This window comes from Muscardinus avellanarius (assembly GCF_963383645.1).
Source record: "Muscardinus avellanarius genome assembly, chromosome: 12".
Taxonomy (NCBI): Eukaryota; Metazoa; Chordata; class Mammalia; order Rodentia; family Gliridae; genus Muscardinus; species Muscardinus avellanarius.
In genome coordinates, this window is record NC_137798.1 from 8,827,444 (window position 1) to 8,844,454 (window position 17,011).

A 17,011-nucleotide genomic window follows, 5' to 3' on the forward strand; every position below is an offset into this window, starting at 1 on the left:
GACTTACAGGCACGCGCCACCTCGCCTGGCTACCATTCTGTATTTTAACCCCTTGGTTACTTACCTGATGCCCTGTCCAGATTGCCCCCTCAGGATACCAGAATGTGTCATCTTATTCATCCTTACAATAATGATACCTCTAGATACCAGACAGTAAATTTTTTTAAATATTTTTTTTATTTGGAGACAGGGCTTCACTAAGTTGCTGAGAGCCTCACTAAGTAGCTGAGGCTGGCGCGAACCTATGCGATCCTCCTGTCTCAGCCTCCCCAAGCGCGGGGATTACAAGCGTGCGTCACCACGCCCGGCTGACAGTAAATTTTTGAATAAATGAAAAATCACACACCAGGGTCTCAATAATTGTGTTGTCCAGAAAAGGGCAGGTGAATAGATTCATTTCTGTCCTATTTCACCTCTCTTCATTGCTGCAATGACAGTCACCTCCTGAGTCGCCTTCCGGGCTTGGCCTCCAATTGATTCTGTTGTGGGAAGTTAGAGCATTGTCTTGAGGCGGGAGTTGGGTCCTGACACTCTGGTTAAGAGGTCTGTGGTTGCTGTGCCCTAAGTCTGAGACACAGCCTTTAATTTACCATGGTTTAAGCAGCTCTTTGTGATGGAGCGCCTACCATTCTTCCCAAGCCTGCTGGCTTCTCCTTTTACGAGTTTCCTGATTTCACTGCCTCGCTGATTCCTACCCACCTTCCCTTCAGTACATCACTTCTTCGGCCGTCCACCTGCTTAGTTCCTCCTACTGTGCATTCTCTAGCTCCTGTGCTTTTTACAACATCACTTTTGTGATTATTTGTCGTCTGTACTCCCCTCTGGCGTTCAGATTCTTGTTATGGAAACAAGAATCAGGTCTGGATCTAGCAGTTAGTGCAGTTCCCCAGCACCCAGCATCATAAAAGAAGCCACCTGTTACCACCTTCCACCGCATACTGCTTACAAATCTTCTAGTAATAGGTAACAGGGTCTTAAGAACTTGGAGATAAAAATTTTAACAACTAGCCGGGCGTGGTGGCGCACGCTTGTAATCCCCGCGCTTGGGAGGCGGAGACAGGAGGATCACGCAGGTTCGAAGCCAGCCTCGGCTGGCTTAAGAGACCCTGTTTCTAAATAAAAATATAAAATAGGTCTGGGAGTGTAGCACGGAGGTAGAAGGGCTTCCAGGAACCCCAGTACCACCAAAAAAAAAAATTTAACAACTATATTTCCCTTTTTTTTTTTCGTAGTTCTACTAGGGATTGAGCGCAGGGGACATTCTGCCTCCAATCTATACCACCAGCCCCTTTAAAAAATTTTTATTTTTGTTTTGAAATAGGTTATTGAGAGTCTCACTGCGTTGCCAAGGCTGCCCTTGAACCTGCGGTCTGGTCCTCCTGCCTCAGCCTCCTGAGTAACAGGGTCACCGTGTGCCAGCACCACCCCCCCCCCTCTTTATTCTACTCAGCTCCTTAATAGAGGCCAGTAGAGCGCATGAGATATTTCTCCAATTCAACTACATAGATAGTACAATGTGGATATTGTAAAATTGGGTGAAAGCCAAGAATGTATTTTTACATAATCTAATGACAAGAGCAGATATATTTATTACTGATAAATGAAAATATTTAGCCTTGTATCTTGTAGTGATAAAATACTTTACATAATGACTTGTGTGTGTGTGTGTGTGTGTGTGTGTGTGTGTGTGTGTGCACTGGAGATTGAACTCAAGGGCATTCTACCTCTGAGCTACATCCCCAGCCTGGTTTTTTATTCTTTATTTTGAAACAGGGTCTCACTGAGTTGCAAAAGGCCTCACTAAGTAGCTGAGGCTGGCCGCGAACTGCGATCCTCCTGTCTCAGACTCCCAAATGCTGGGATTACAAGTGTGCACCTCCACGCCTGGCACATAGTGATATTTAAGTCATTATTTTCTGTAATTCATAAACCTTGAAAATTCATGACTTTGGGGGAAGAAAGCACACAAGAAAGTTGGAACTTTCTTTAAAACAATAGGCTTAAAAAAGGCTCAGGGCCAGAATTTGAGTCACTTAATAGATTTTTGTTTTAATGTAAATCTATTAGGTGATGCTGTCTTTGCCATTGTGACTGGGTCGTGGTGATGGTTGTTCTCTTTTTCTTCTTAAATTCTTTTATCCTCTTGGTATCATTTATTGAAAGGTGAAAGAGTAAGAAAGAGTGGCTTAATAAGTTGTTAGCTCAGTTGGTTGCCAGGGGGACAGGACAGTTCTGTTCCCCAGATCGAGGGCTGTGTTGAGAGCGGCATAGTGGGAAGGGGAGGGCCGTGAGCTCGTCTCCTGAGCCCTGGTGGTGTGAGGCCATGCACAAGGTGCCGTGCATCTGTTGCTTTATTTCTATTATAATCTTTAAGGTAGGTGGAAAAAAAGTCAGGTTTGGGCAGATTAAGTAATTTGCCTAGATTTCTAGGAATTTCTTATATTTTTCTGGGAGCAGTGTAACTATGCATCACGGTGAGACTCACAGTGGTAGAAACATACGTGCTCACCCTCGCCACCTAATGCAAGGGAGATGAGAAATATTAACCTAATACACATTCAATTTTCTTTTACAGAAGAAAATACTAAAGTTGTCGAAGAATTAATAGAAGAAAACAATGACATGAAGAATAAATTGGAAGAACTGCGGACACTTTGTAAGATACCACCAAGGTAGACTTTGACTCTTTGAAAGACCATTTTACTTCTAAGCGTCTTTACATCTTTAGAACTATTACCCATACTGTTTTGTTACATATAAAAAATATTTTAAAAGGAGGAAATCTCCCAAACCTTATCCCCAGAATAGACCCCCTGTTAAACCCATTTTATCTCATTTAAGTTTCTTTCTTTCTTTGGAGGGAGAGGTACTGAGATTGAACCCAATGGCTTTCTACATCACAGTTACATCCCCGACCCTTTTTATTGTTTGTTTAGAAATGAGGTCTTGCTAAATTGCTCGTGCTGGTCTTGAACTTATAATCCATCTCTTTTAGTCTCCCATGTGCTGGAGAATGACAGTCATGTACCACCATGCCACACTTCACTTAAACTCTTATATATATACATGCCATGTGTGCTGTGCATATAAAAATTGGGATTATTGTCACCCCTTATCAACTTAATATTACTAGGAAAGCATCCCCCCGGGTTATTTGATATTTTCCTACAATATGCAATAGTTTTATAGATTTCCATCATGTGTATTTAACGTTATTTATTTAAGCAGCTGTAACATTTAGGATGTTTCCGTTTTCCTCACACTGTACATAAGTATGTAGTGGAGATCCTTGTGTATGTAATTCTTAGCACATCTCAGTTTATTGTACTAGAATATATGAATACACATGCAGTTTTCAAGTGAAGTTTTTCACGTATGATCTCTGTTTTGCAATTTTTGGCTGTCTCTAGGTCCTTGTCAGAAGGGGCCGTTGAAGATGGTTTTCTGCCATACAGTGGGCAGGCCTTGGAAGAACTTCGCGGGCAGTACATTAAAGCTGTAAAAAAAATTAAGCGTAAGTACCTAAAGAGATTCACAAGATTTTCATGATAGTTTGGACCTTTATTATTACAGTGAATGTAAACTCAGAGTTTACCAGCATTAGTCCTTTTAGGAGAAATTTGCAAAATGCCTTTTTCTTCAGCCTTGGAAAAAATTATTGATAACCCCTTCAGAATTACACAGCAACGGGTCATTTTGCCCAAGTAGTCAATCTTTTGGAAGTGACATGGGAATAATATTTATCTTGTTGGTTATCCTCTTTTTATTTTTGTTTGGATATTAATGTTAAAATAAAATTCTAATAACCTTACAACATAGCTTGTAGTAAAGAAAATGCCATGATGCCCAACAATTAGGAAGTTTAGCAATCAGTAGTTCCTACCAGAAACCTTCAGGCTCCGTGGAAATGAGTCTAGTTAACAGTTTATCTGTTGCTTCTCAGATACCATTTCCGGGAGCTGGAAATTTTGTTGCGTGTCTTTGTCAGTACCAGGTAGTTCCAGCTGCTCTGCAGTGTTAACCCTGCATATGTCTGCACAATACACAGTACTGCTTGCTTTTCAGTGATAAAATTGCATAGAATTGATGTACGTCTTAATACAATAACCAGTGTTTATGCAGGAAAAATGTATGTATGTATGTATGTATGTATGTATGTATGTATGCATGTATGCATGTATGTATACATATCTCCTAAAATGACACTCATTTTTGGGGTGGTTTTTTTTTTTTTTTTTTTTTTTTTGTGTGTGTGTGTGTGTGTGTGTGTGTGTGGTACTGGAGATGGAGTCCAGGGGCTTTTTAACTCTGAGTGACAGCCCCAGCCCTATTTTTTCTTCTTTATTTTGAAAAGGGCCTCACTGAGTTGCAGAGCCTCACTAAGTACTGAGGCTGGCCGCGAATCGCGATCCTCCTCTCTTAGTAAATTCTGCTGAAGGTACTGAACAGGAAGTAAAACCTGGATTTTCATAGCACAGGAGAAGAATGTGGGTCCTTCTAGCCATGTCCCGTCCTTTTCTTTTGCTTTTCGGTGTGCTTTCTCTGTTCTTTACTCATCTAAATGTTTTAGAATATGCCATGTTTCCTCACCACGTTTAACTATCATCTTTCCAGATGGACTTAACAGATTACTTCTCTTTTGAGTCTACCAAAATGGTGATCTGAAATATTCCATGGTAACAACTATGGAAGTATGGTGTTTAAACTATACCTCCAAGAAAACTGCCCTGAAGTCTGCCCCTCCTGTTTCTGAAAGAGTGTTAGGAAACTCACGCCTTCTTGGGGATTTCCTCCCCTGCCCGTAGGTGACATGCTGCGCTATATCCAGGAGAGTAAGGAAAGAGCTGCAGAGATGGTGAAGGCAGAGGTGTTTCGAGAACGTCAAGAAACTGCCCGAAAGATGCGCAAATATTACCTGATTTGCCTCCAACAGATTTTGCAGGATGATGGAAAAGAAGGGTAAGCTTGGGCTAAACAAACGTCGTGTCCTGAGAGCACCGGACAGGGTGATGTCATTTACTAAGTGATTTCCTTAACCTCGATCTTAGCTATTTTTATATGATCAGCCGTTGTGGATTAAGAGAAGCTTACGGCTGTGTTACCCTAAATGTTGGCAGAGTTGATAGGAAAATAAATCCTGGGGCCCAAGAAACGTACTTTTTTTCGTTTAAGCTATTTTAATCTTATATTCTGGAATTCCCCACAGGGCTGAGAAAAAGATTATGAATGCTGCTAGCAAGCTGGCAACAATGGCGAAATTGCTGGAAACACCTACTTCTCATCGGTCCCAGAGCAAAGCTACACAGGCAGGTAGGTCCAGACCAGTGACTTGAATGGTTCTTCTCTCTCCTTCTTTGGATATTTAATAGTTTAAGTACAAAAAAGGACAGAAGTATAAGGAATAAGAGTTTCTCAAGAAACTATAGATTATTTTTTCTGTGTATATCATGGTTTCAGAGCATAAAAACAAAAGCTGATATAAATACATGGGAAAAAGAGTAAATTCCCAGTCACACTGGGAGATCTAGAGAAAGCTGAGTTTTTACGCTTCTCAAAAACTTGAAGCAGAGATTGTTTAGGAATCCATGAAATATCCTTAGATAGAAGCACAAAGATTCTGTACATTTTGGAATGGTGATGTTAACTTTAGGTAAAAAAAACCTCAGTGGCATATAATAAGAAAATAAATTTCTAAACCTGGAGCAACAATGTACAAATAACATCCCCTGTAGAACCAAACCCTTTTCATGGACTTGAGGACCAAGGAACACCGTTTGGAGGTACGATGCCTGGAATGCTGAGCTGTGTGGCTGTTCTGCCTCTGATCTGTTTAGTATCCTAGCCAATGAAACCAGAGGCTCTTTTGCCTTCTGCCAGGGTGTGTGTGTGTGTGTGTGTGTGTGTGTGTGTGTGTGTGTGTTGTGTTTCTTCTAGTAAACTTTCTTTGTCATAAACTCTATGCCTGACATCAGAATCAGAGCAAAATTGAAAACATTTTAGTTGACGACTAGCTAAAATAATAATAATAATAATAAGAAGAAGAAGAAGAAGAAGAAGATTTCAGTTACAAATCACCAAGTTTTATTTAGTAGAAACATACAAAGGAATATTTTCACATGTCTAGCATTGATGCATTTTCTTTGAGAATGATGAAATATTATATATGCATGCTTTGAAACTACATAAAAACATGAACTGATTCTTCTCTTTAAACATTTTCTCCTAATTTGTGTTCTCTTGCACATAGTAGCACTGCCCCTGACTTCAGAGATGCTGGCTGGAGTTGAAAAATCAAAAAGAAATGAGGAGAGTCAGAATATACTGCCACGTTACACTGAAAGCAAATCCAACAGTGTAAAAAGTATCCCCAGAAATATGTGCGAGCAAGTTCCTAAGAGGAGGCCTGCTTGGAATTTACGAAGGCGGTTAGAGCATCCAGAGCACGGAGACCTCAAGCACGTGGGCCCCAAAGGGTCACATTCAGACTTTGAGTTTGGGGATGGTAGTTGCAAGCACCTAGACGTTTTGCCAAAGAACGTTTCTCCGGAGCTTGTTCCATGCGAAGGTGAAGGAGGCTTTGGTTTGCACCAGAAGAAAGACCTGCTCGGTGACGCTGGCTCTCAGTTACTTCTGCATTCAGCTGCGTACCCATTTCTTGGAACATTTGGAGATAAACCCTCACCCAGATGTGTCCCCGGGCTTTCTGAATCAGGATCCACACTCACGGCGTTCCGCAGCCCTGATGAGAGACCCAGTTTCAAAGCATATCCATGCAGTTCACTGATGGAAAATGAGCGCGCGGCGTCTGAGAAAGGTCCAGGTTTGGGTGTCCAGGAAACTCCAGTAAAGGATGGAGAGGACCTTAGTGACTCGTCAGGCTGGCTTTCCACCAGTGCGACTTTACCCTGTAACAGTCATGATGTGTCCTTTTTACACAATGGGCCACAAGAGACTCTGGATATTCTAGGTGAACCTATTAAGTTCAAACCGTTTCCAGCAACCAGTTGTCTTTCAGATACAGAGAAAAATAATATGGCTTGTCAACTGAAGAAATGTCAGCGTGATCATGCTCCAACCCTGTCAGAAGAAACCATGTTTTCTCAGCAAGAGAAGATTAATGTGACTCGTGGACTCCCTTCTCATCAAAAGGCTGACATATTAAAGTCAGATTTGAGAAAACTGAGCAGTTCAGTACCAGCTGAAGCGTGTCAGCAGCCTTTAAGAAAATTAATCGCGCCCCCATCTAGCCAACAAGATAGTGGCTTTGACAGCCCATTTGCTAATCTAGGCTAATTGTCCCAGATTTAAGAAGAATCCTTAATATATCAAGAGAACGGGAAGGGAAGACTTTATAATGAAGAAATTGTGGGCTCTGCCTATGTTGAGATGTTTTAATAACATTTATTATGTGAGTAAAGTATTCTCATAAAATTACTTGAGCTATTTATGTCACCTTAATCTTCTAAAGGCCCCGTGGTATAGATGTAATCTGCTTCTGTGTGTGCTTATATTTGGTTGTTAAACCATCTATTTTTATACTTAAAAATTGGCTCACTCCGCAGTGTTAAATTATTTAAATAAAATTGCATAAAATCTGTAGAATTGTCGGGAATTATTTTGTAGTTCATAATATAGAAATGTTACACTGACATCATGTTTGAAATTCACCCAGGGAAAAATATATAAAATTTGATCATTTATATAATCAATCAGCCAAATGTAATTTTGGAAATCACCCATGTTTATGAGGCTATACGTTCAATCTAGACAGTCATTTCCTGAAAATATCTACTCAAAAATTTGATCTTTGTTTTCAATTGGGGAAAAGAGGTTTTGCTACAAAATATATAACTGTGTTCTTGTTTCATTATTTAGATATTAGTCTGAACTTTTTCAGTCGATAACTGCATTAAGTCATTTATAACATCCAGAGATGATGTCTTCTTTTATGGGTTCACATTTTTTCTTTCATCTAAGAAACTACTTCTTGAAAGTTGAAATAATAAGCTTTGTCATACGGTAAAAATGTGAAACTATTAGATTTTTACATTTACTAGTTTAGAATTGGCTGACATACTGTGGGTTGAAGATTATAATTCTGAACAAAGAACACATGTAGAAACAAATGGCTGCCTACATGCCATCATTTCAAGACAATCCTAACATTTCTAGAGAGGGGTGCCAACGTTTCTGGTGTATTCTTTCCGAATCCTTCAGTTTCCGTAGCATCAGCAGTGCCCCCTCTTCACCCCTGATCTGGTATCGTGTGTTCTCTCTTACTGCTTGGACTGTGGTCCCTTCACTCCCCCCACCCCCACCCCCAGGTCTCGCTCACGTGCGCCCCGTCCCTCTGGGTCTTCCTGTATACGCAGAAAGCGTCCTATTCTGGCAGAGACGCACCAGGAGAGCCCCTTCTTTAGCTCCTGTCCAGGCTTTCAGCCTGTTAACTTTTAAAGTGAGCCTGTTAGCCTTTGCCCCAAATGGGACTACAACCTGAGGGTAGCGGGGCTGCGCACCTGCCCGCTGGCCCTAAAGTGGCTGTTTTCTTTTTTCCCCCCAGTTTCTGTTTTTATAAATGTTGACCTTGTCACCATCACTAGAAGCTTTCTGTTTTTATGTAGCCAAATACCAAGGGTCAGTCTCTCCCATGTATTTATTTCCCCAACTTTTTATATTGAAAATCTTCACAATCTGTAGAAAAAAAACCACCTGTGTGCCCTTCATTTAGATTTACCAACTATTAAGTCTCTACGTTTGCTTTCTATCTATACACGCACGCGTCCACATTGTATGTGTGTCAAGTTTCCCCCCCTTAGCCATGAAGGTTGATTGCAGACAGAATAGCTGTTCTTCCTTAAATACTTTGGCTTACATCTCTTAAAAACAAAATCATTATCTTTCATAGATTAAAATGATCAAGCCAGGCTAGGCATCGTGGCACACCCTTATAATCCCAGCATTCGGGAGGCTGAGACAGGAGGATCGCAGTTTGAGTACAGACTCAGCCACTTAGGCCCTTTACAACTCAGTGAGACTCTGTTTCAAAATAAAGACTAAAAAAAAATAGGGCTGGGGGTGTCGTTTGGAGGTAGAAAGCCCCTCGGTTCCATTCCGAGTAACACACACACACACACACACACACACACACACACACACACACACATTTATCAAGCCAGGTGTGGTGGTGCATGCTTGTAATCTTAGTACTTGGGAGGCTGAGACAAGAGGATTGCAGGTTTGGGGCTAGCCTCAGCTACTTGTGAGACCCTCTGTAACTTAGACCCTGCTTCAAATAAAAGAATAAAAAATGGGGCTGGGGATGTAGCTCAGAGGTAGAATGCCCCCGAGTTCAATCCCCAGTACTGCAAAAAAAATAAATAAATAAAGATTATCATATTTAGGATATTGAGTATTGATCAGCATACACCATCTATATTCAAATTATTACAATATGTTGGATATTTTTTAGATCTTTAATGTGTACCTTCAAACTGAGAACTCAGCATTTGTTTTCAATTGTGAAAAATACTTTGCCATTAGCTAATTATTAATAAATCCAGCCAATTCCTAGGAAGTGCCAATGGTTGCCTGTTAATGTTCCAGGAGGGTACAGTGGTTAGGAAGATCTTTTACCTGCACGACACTCACATTTTAGTCTACGTAAACAGTAAACACAGATAATCGATGTAGTATGTTAGGAGTCAGTAAGTGCTAGGAAGAAAAAGAAGGGGAAGAGGAGAGGTGAGAGGTGGTCACAGTTTGAAATGCAGTAGCAAGGGTCGATCCCTATAACATGGTTCAGATTCGAAGGAGGCAGGTAGAGATTCTCCACTATTCCTGATACTCTCTTTTCCTAGGAACCCTTAGGAAACATAATCCTGTCCTCTAGGTCTCTTAATTGTTCCTTTACATATTTTTATCTCTTTGTGCTGCTTTGTGGAATTCATCTTCCATCACAAACACCATCTTCCAGTTTGCTAATTCTTTTTTGTTTGTTTATTTCATTTACTTGCTGTATGGACACTCTATTTTTTAAATAAAATTGAAACTGTGAGGGATTAAGTAATTTGTTCTTAACACAAGCTAACACATGGTAGAACCAGAAGTTATATGCAGGTTTTTGTTTTGTTTTGGTTTGGTTTTTTGGTGGTGGTACTGGGATTCCTGGAAGCCCTTCTACCTCCAGGCTACACTCCCAGACCTATTTTTTATACTTTTTTATTTGGAAACAGGGTCTCCTAAGCCCGCGCGCGCAGCTGGCTTCAAACCTGCGCGATCCTCCTGTCTCCGCCTCCCAAGCAAGGGGATTACAAGCATGCGCCACCACGCCCAGCCTATATGCAGGTTTTGTAAAATAAACTTTTTATTCTAAATAGGTTTAGATTTACCAAACACGTTGCAAAGATAGTACAGTTTCTGCCCACCTCTCATCCCGCCTCCGGTATTGTTAACATGTCACTAATGGTATATTTCTCATGATTAAGGAACAAGCATTGCACTTTTATCGTTTTTTTCTTTTGACCCCAGAGGCTGTTTAATCCCTATTCTATCTTCATTTGGTTTGGCTTGTAGTAGGCGAGCTGGCCATTTTAAAGGGTAAAGTCCTTTTTCTTTTCACCTCTTTTCCTTCCCCCCACATCCCCATGTCTCTCAGAAAGAAAATTGGTAATCTTCTGTATATGTGAGATCAGTTTAACTTGCTTTCGTGGTAGAATGTAGGAAAAACATCTTATTTCTTAGTAGAAGTTTATGGAATAGGATATTATAGATAGGTTATGTTGCAGCTAGAAATTTATTAACACAATTGGAAAGTCTATAATGCAATAGAACCATCTTGGGTAATTGTTTTTTTTGGTTTTTTTTTTTTTTGTGTGTGTGTGTGTGTGTGTCTGGGAATGGAACCCAGAGGCATTTGACCTTCAAGCTATACCCCCCTGCCCTATTTTTTATTCTTTATTTTGAAACAGGGTCTCGCTAAGTTGCAGAGGGCCTCACTAAGTAGCTAAGGCTGTCCACGAACCGCGATCCTCTGGTCTCAGCCTCCCGAATGCTGGGATTACAAGTGTGCGCCACCAGGCCTGGCTTATCTTTTATCATTTTAAAGTCAATTAGTAATGATTCATCTTTTAAAAGATAATTAAAAGATATTTTCTAGTAATAAATAATGCCATTTAAGAATCTCTTGATAAAATTCTAACAACTTTTTTCCCTTAAGGACCAGAACAGAAGCTTAGAAATCAGAATGGTAAAATGTTGTTAAAGAAAAATTCATTTCAAAAGTAATATAAATGGAATGGCTTCTATATTACTGGAAATTTCTAGAAAAAATTAAATCTTATGCTCTTAAAAATGTTTTCTAGTGAGTAAATTGAGTAGAACCAACACCAAAACACATTTAAAAAAATTATTTTTGGTTTGGGTTCAACCAAACCAAAAGCGTAGTCTTTGTCTGATTGTGTTTTCTCACTGCCGAAGGCCAACTTAGTCCAATTGGGGCGCGAGTTTACTCGCGGTTGAGAATCTCAGTAAAGATGGGGAAGGATAGAGTGAAATACTGCAGATTCTTTTTTTTTTTTAATTTATTTTTTTTATTGGTGCATTATATTCATACAACTTATTGGGGTAAAAAACTTGTGTGTATAAACATGTACTCATCGCTGATTTAACCCCTACCCAAATACCACCCCATTCCCTCCCCGTCCCTCCCTTCCTTGCTTGGCTTAGTGATTGACTTCGATATGTTTAAGTACATTGTGTGCTTTAGAGATTTTTCTCTTCCCCCTCCTTTCTCTTCCTTTAGGTTATCTTGTTTGCTCCTCTTTTCTCCCTAACTCTCACATATTAGGGAAAGCATCTGATTTCTTATTTTTTGTGACTGACTAATCTCACTTAGCATAATGTCCTCCAGTTCCATCCATTTCCCTGGAAATGACGTAATTGAGTTTTTTTTTTTGATGGCTGAGTAAAATTCCATTGTGTACATATCCCACAGTTTTGTAATCCTGCAGTGATTCTTTCCTTTTTAGGGACTAAATTTCTTTAAGTCCCTAGTGACGGTGCTTCTTGGAAAGAACCTGACATGGATCGATGCTTCTTGTGCAATCGAACACTTTATTCTGGACACAAGATTTTTAATATATTCCCCTCTCCCAGTGAATTTCTAGTAAAATAGTGCAAAACACCCAAGGTACAATAGAGAGATACACATGCAAATCACCAACCCTGAACAAGACAAAAGTGAGGCCTGTGACATCACAGGTCTTTGTGATTGAGATCAGTCCCATTATCCCAGGTGGGTCTTGTGCCTCCATTCAGCCCCGCTTTGGCCTTGCAGCTGCAGAGGCTTTTATTTGGCTAATTCCAGAAGAACAAAAGTCACACCCAAAATCACTTGAAGAGTCCGGTTTGTTTTTAAGAGTTTTCTTTAACCCTTTCGGAACTTTCATTCCTAGGGCTTAGTCCAATGTCCTTCTTTATCTATCCACCTCCTTTGAACTGAATGGGGGACAAAGTACGAGATTCCAGCTTTCATATAGTTATCGTAGGGAAAATCCGTGTTCCTTTATGATGATTTAGAGAATTTCGATGAATGTCTGCTGGATTTTTTTCTGCAATACAATCTGCTGTCTGAAAGCTTAAGCAAACTCATAACACAGTTTAGCAGGTAAACACCAAGAAATAATTACTGACTGGAATGCCGCCACTGCGTCTAACTGGTTTTTACCATTTGAACAAAGCTGAAATTTTATTTTCCACGGACTCAGTTTCTCTCACAGTCCTGATCTTTTACCACCGGAGCAATTCATGTGGAGAGTTAAAAGAATCATTACTAAAAGAATAATAGTTATGAAAGAATATCTAAAAGTGGAGAGTACTTTCAGCCAACGACCACACCTTCTCTCGGGGCTATTTCTCAGTTGAGAATCGCCTATGGACTGCATGAATAAGAATGCAGATGCCGAGAGATCTGGTGTCTGCATCTCACGACAAATTTGATTTTGTAATTTAATTAATCATGTTGTGTACAGATGTACTGGGTGAAATTCTGCTGCCTATATTTCTCTGACCTTATGAGCCCTAGACATGAAATTCATTTGTGTAAGAGCACAGATAGGGTGAACCCAGTTCACGTATTATTACCATGCCTCAGTGGATGTTAATGATTTCATTGGCTGGTGATCCATTTTCCTGGGGAAATTTTTAAAAAGCATGGTTCAGTGTCACCTACTCTCTATAGTCCCCAAAATTAACTAAATAATTTCTATGCTCCCCATAGGCGCAAATATTCCAATACTAGTGGTTTCTAGCCTTCCCATGAACTCAAGTTTCTGTTTTAATTGGCTAAAAGGATGATTTCTGCTAGGTTTCTTAAGGTTTGGCCCGTGTAACAAAGCAAATGGTTTGTACTTTTTGAATACCTGTAGTAGTGGAGCAGTTACTGTATTGAGCTCTGTGCATACATACACTATTGTGTTATTCCTGCCAACAACTTTTCAAGCTCAGTCCTACTACCCTTTTCTTCCCGATGAGAAAAGGGGATTGAAAGAGATCAAGGAACTTAACACAAGGAACTTAACTTATCATGTGGCTGAGCAGATATGCAGAGAGGCCAGGAGTTACTGCCGGGGGCTCTGAACCCATATGCTGACCAGGCATTGTCTAAGCCAAAACAATAGTGCATCTCCAACACTGATATAGGACTTTTTTTCCAATATGTGTAGTTGCTGTCGTATCATAAGAGGCCATTAGATAAACAGCATTTAGTTGTTTCGCTATTCTGAAAAGGGCCTTCTTAAACTCTTTAGTAGAAGTTTACGGAATAGGATATTATAGATAGGTTATGTTGCAGCTCGAAATTTATCATGTTATCATATCATATTTGAGATGAGTAACTCAAATCCAATTAAGATAAACCAGATTCTTCAGGTTAGGAGGCTGAAGCAATGACTGAGATCAGACTTTGGAATAAAATATGTTTCAAATCTTTATTTCATTACCAGCAAGCCTGGACTCCATATCGGAAAAATGGGGGTTTATAGCTGACACCATTCATTGTCCACCAAACATTATCATTATTCCCTCCCTCTTCTTTGTTGGTAGAAGAAGTGTGTGTGTGCTTTCCATCACAACTCAGTCCCAACTCTGAGGCTGATCTAATCCCACTGGTCCTAATTCCTAATGCTTGGTTTAGGGATGGGCATATCACCCAGTTCTGGACAGTGTGATATAAAGGAATGGGCGGGGGCTTCTAGATCACGTCCCTTCCTAAAAAACACTTTCCAGATGCTGCTGTGTCTGGTTGTAAAGCCCGGATTGTCTGTACCCATCTTCCATCCTGAAGATGAGGCCAACCCATTGGTGAAGAGGACCAGAGCTATGTTGTGCCATCCAAAAGCTGATTAGCTGCTTCCCTACTGTACAAGGTAATACACGTTCTTGTTTGGAAAATGTGTCTCCCTGTTATCTGCAGCTGAAACATTTTAACACAATAACATCTGCTTCATGGGTTGTTGGAAACTACAAAAGAGAATTTTTGCAAAGGACCAAATGATGCCTACACACATAAAAACTGAAAAAAAAATTCTAGCTCTATTGACAATAATAAAGTGATGCTTTGAGTTTTTTTTCAAGACAATCAGATGTGAAGTCTTCCCCCAATGAAAGCTTGTTTCTTCTGTGTTCTCTAATACTCAATAAAAATCACACATGGATATATCAATTCTTGATCAACACGGAATGACAGAAATATCTGTGGAATGGTGAGAGGTTCACCTAAAGTGGAGTTTTACAAAAAGAAGCATTCTTTTCTTCCCCTTAGCTCAAAATAAATTTGGCCCATTCCCAAGAAAAGTAAGCAATACTCTCATTTGCAGACAGAAAATAGGATCTCACCCATCTTCTTCAAGTCACCTCCTGAATAAATATTGTAAGGAGTTTACTTGCAAAAATCTTTTTCCCTGGAGAAAATTACATTATTTACATGTATTTACCTTCTCTGAAGCAAAATCTCTTGAATGCCAGAAGATATTCTGCACTTCCCAAAATTAAAATACCAAGAGTCACCAAAGAGGCTTCCTTAAGAGAAATGCAGAGTCGTGTACCTGGCAGAACTCTTCAAAGACTTAAAGCTAAGCACATAAGGGGATGGGTATGGACATGGATATCATAAGATTAAAAGTCCTCAGCAAATGAAGACACTTTGTCCTTAGTTCCACAAAGTGACATGTTGCTGTAGCTGGAAAAAAAAAAAAAAAAAAAACATAGAAACCTGCAAGTTGAAAAAGCTGGAATCCTCTATCTTTCCATCTCTGCCTCAGATCAAGAACAATGACCTCCTCCCCTTTCCCAGGTCTCAGCCTGTTTATGGGATGGGTTTCAGTTGTCTTACCGAGAGGGTATCAAGGTAAATGGCAGAGGGACCAAAGACTAATATCTCCATGTTTCCATGGATGCTCACTCAGAGCAATCAGCTTACTGGAGAGAGGCTTTCAGAAACAACCAAGAGATGGATGGGCTTCAGTACTCAATTTCCAGCAAGGGCGAATATTTGATTATATAATAAAGAAGTTATGTCTCTTGGCACCCAAGGCACTGGCCTACAATGACAAATGTGCAACATATTAAGCAAATTCCACCGAGCCTGTAACACGTGCTAGCTGTTTTCTCAAGACATGGAGTTGCTTTACCACCGAGAGCCCATTCCTCCATGGTTCCAGCTGGCAGAACCCACTCGTATTTGAATCCATTGCTTCGTAATCACACAAAGCTGCCCTGTGGGTTTTTTTTTTAATACAAAATAAGCTGATCTGGTCTCATTTCCCTCTTTCTGTCATGATTCTAGAGACCATAGATAATTGTTTAAACCTAAACTCATAATGTGAGTTGCTTTGGGAGAAAACCAGAGAAGGCGAGCCATGCCATGGTACCTTTCACGCAGCACCTTTGCTGGGGTGGGCACAGGATGGTGGTCTTATTCAAGACACGCACCCTGAGCAGCGAGGCCTGGTTTCCATTCCAACAGGTACACAAGGCGTTGTCTTTGTCCTGGAGCTCTCACTAAAGCTAAGTCCAAAAGCCTTGGCTCTACACCTTATTGGAGTGTCTCCCTTTTCCACAAAGCACATGTGAGTGAGTGGTTTGCCAATGGTGTGAGAGATGATTGCAGGCCACTGAGTTCACTGGCACACACCCTCTGTTGGAGGAGGAACAGAAGCATCGTGGAAATACCTTCCCAGGGAGTATCCCATCCCTGTTCACAGATCAGGATTTGCAAAGGTGTAGGAGAGAAGAGGGGTGCCATGGCTATGGGCACCATGAATTGTGTTTATACCCACAGTCCTGTTCCAAAGCCAGCCAATAGGATGATCAGCACATATGAGAATTTGTTCATAAGCAAGCCCATGTTTTTTTTTTTTTAGATTAGAACAAGTGATAAACATTACAAAAATAATGTGTGTTGGAAAACCCCCTTCCCTCCTTTGACCCCCAGTTTCCACTCTCAAAGCAGAATCTGTTAGTCCACGTACACAGATTTATATGACTAAATGTCCTTTATTTTACCTAAGCGGTAGCATGTTATATCCATTTCTCTGTGCCTAATTTTTTACGTCAGAAATTTTAAAGGAAGCATAAGAACAACAGATCATCCTTTTAAAAAAAAAGTGTTAAAACAGGGAAGGCCTGAAAATAGAGAATACTAGATTAAAAAAGATTGTTCCCTGACACATATGTGATGGCCCTCCACAGAGAATATGTTAGCAGAGTGGCCTGTTTGAGACAGCCTTCCTAACTAGCCCAAGACAGCAATGGTGGCAAGAGAGGGCTAAGGTCAACACGGTGTGCCCTGCTCTCCCTCCCTCCCTCCTCCTCCCTTCCTCCTCCCTCCTCCTGCTCTCTCTGCTTTTCCCAGACCATGCACACTGCTTCTCCACACCTCTGGTTCCTCTCCTCCTCCTCTTCCTCCTCCTCCTCTTCCTCTTCCTCCTCCTCTTCTTCCTCCTTCTCTTCCTCC

General features: G+C 40.5%; 1 protein-coding gene across 1 annotated transcript in view; it reads left to right on the top strand.

Moving 5' to 3' along the window:
- CEP152 (centrosomal protein 152) overlaps positions 1 to 7,293 on the top strand; it is a gene marked incomplete at its 3' end in the record, with an annotated part of 84,826 nt that extends 77,533 nt beyond the window's left edge. The window contains exons 23-27 of the mRNA XM_080707021.1: positions 2,576 to 2,672; positions 3,411 to 3,514; positions 4,806 to 4,959; positions 5,207 to 5,310; positions 6,248 to 7,293. Coding sequence (XP_080563147.1) covers positions 2,576 to 2,672; positions 3,411 to 3,514; positions 4,806 to 4,959; positions 5,207 to 5,310; positions 6,248 to 7,293 — 1,505 coding nt within the window. The remainder of the gene's footprint in view (positions 1 to 2,575; positions 2,673 to 3,410; positions 3,515 to 4,805; positions 4,960 to 5,206; positions 5,311 to 6,247) is intronic.
- Between the last annotated feature and the right edge of the window lie 9,718 nt (positions 7,294 to 17,011).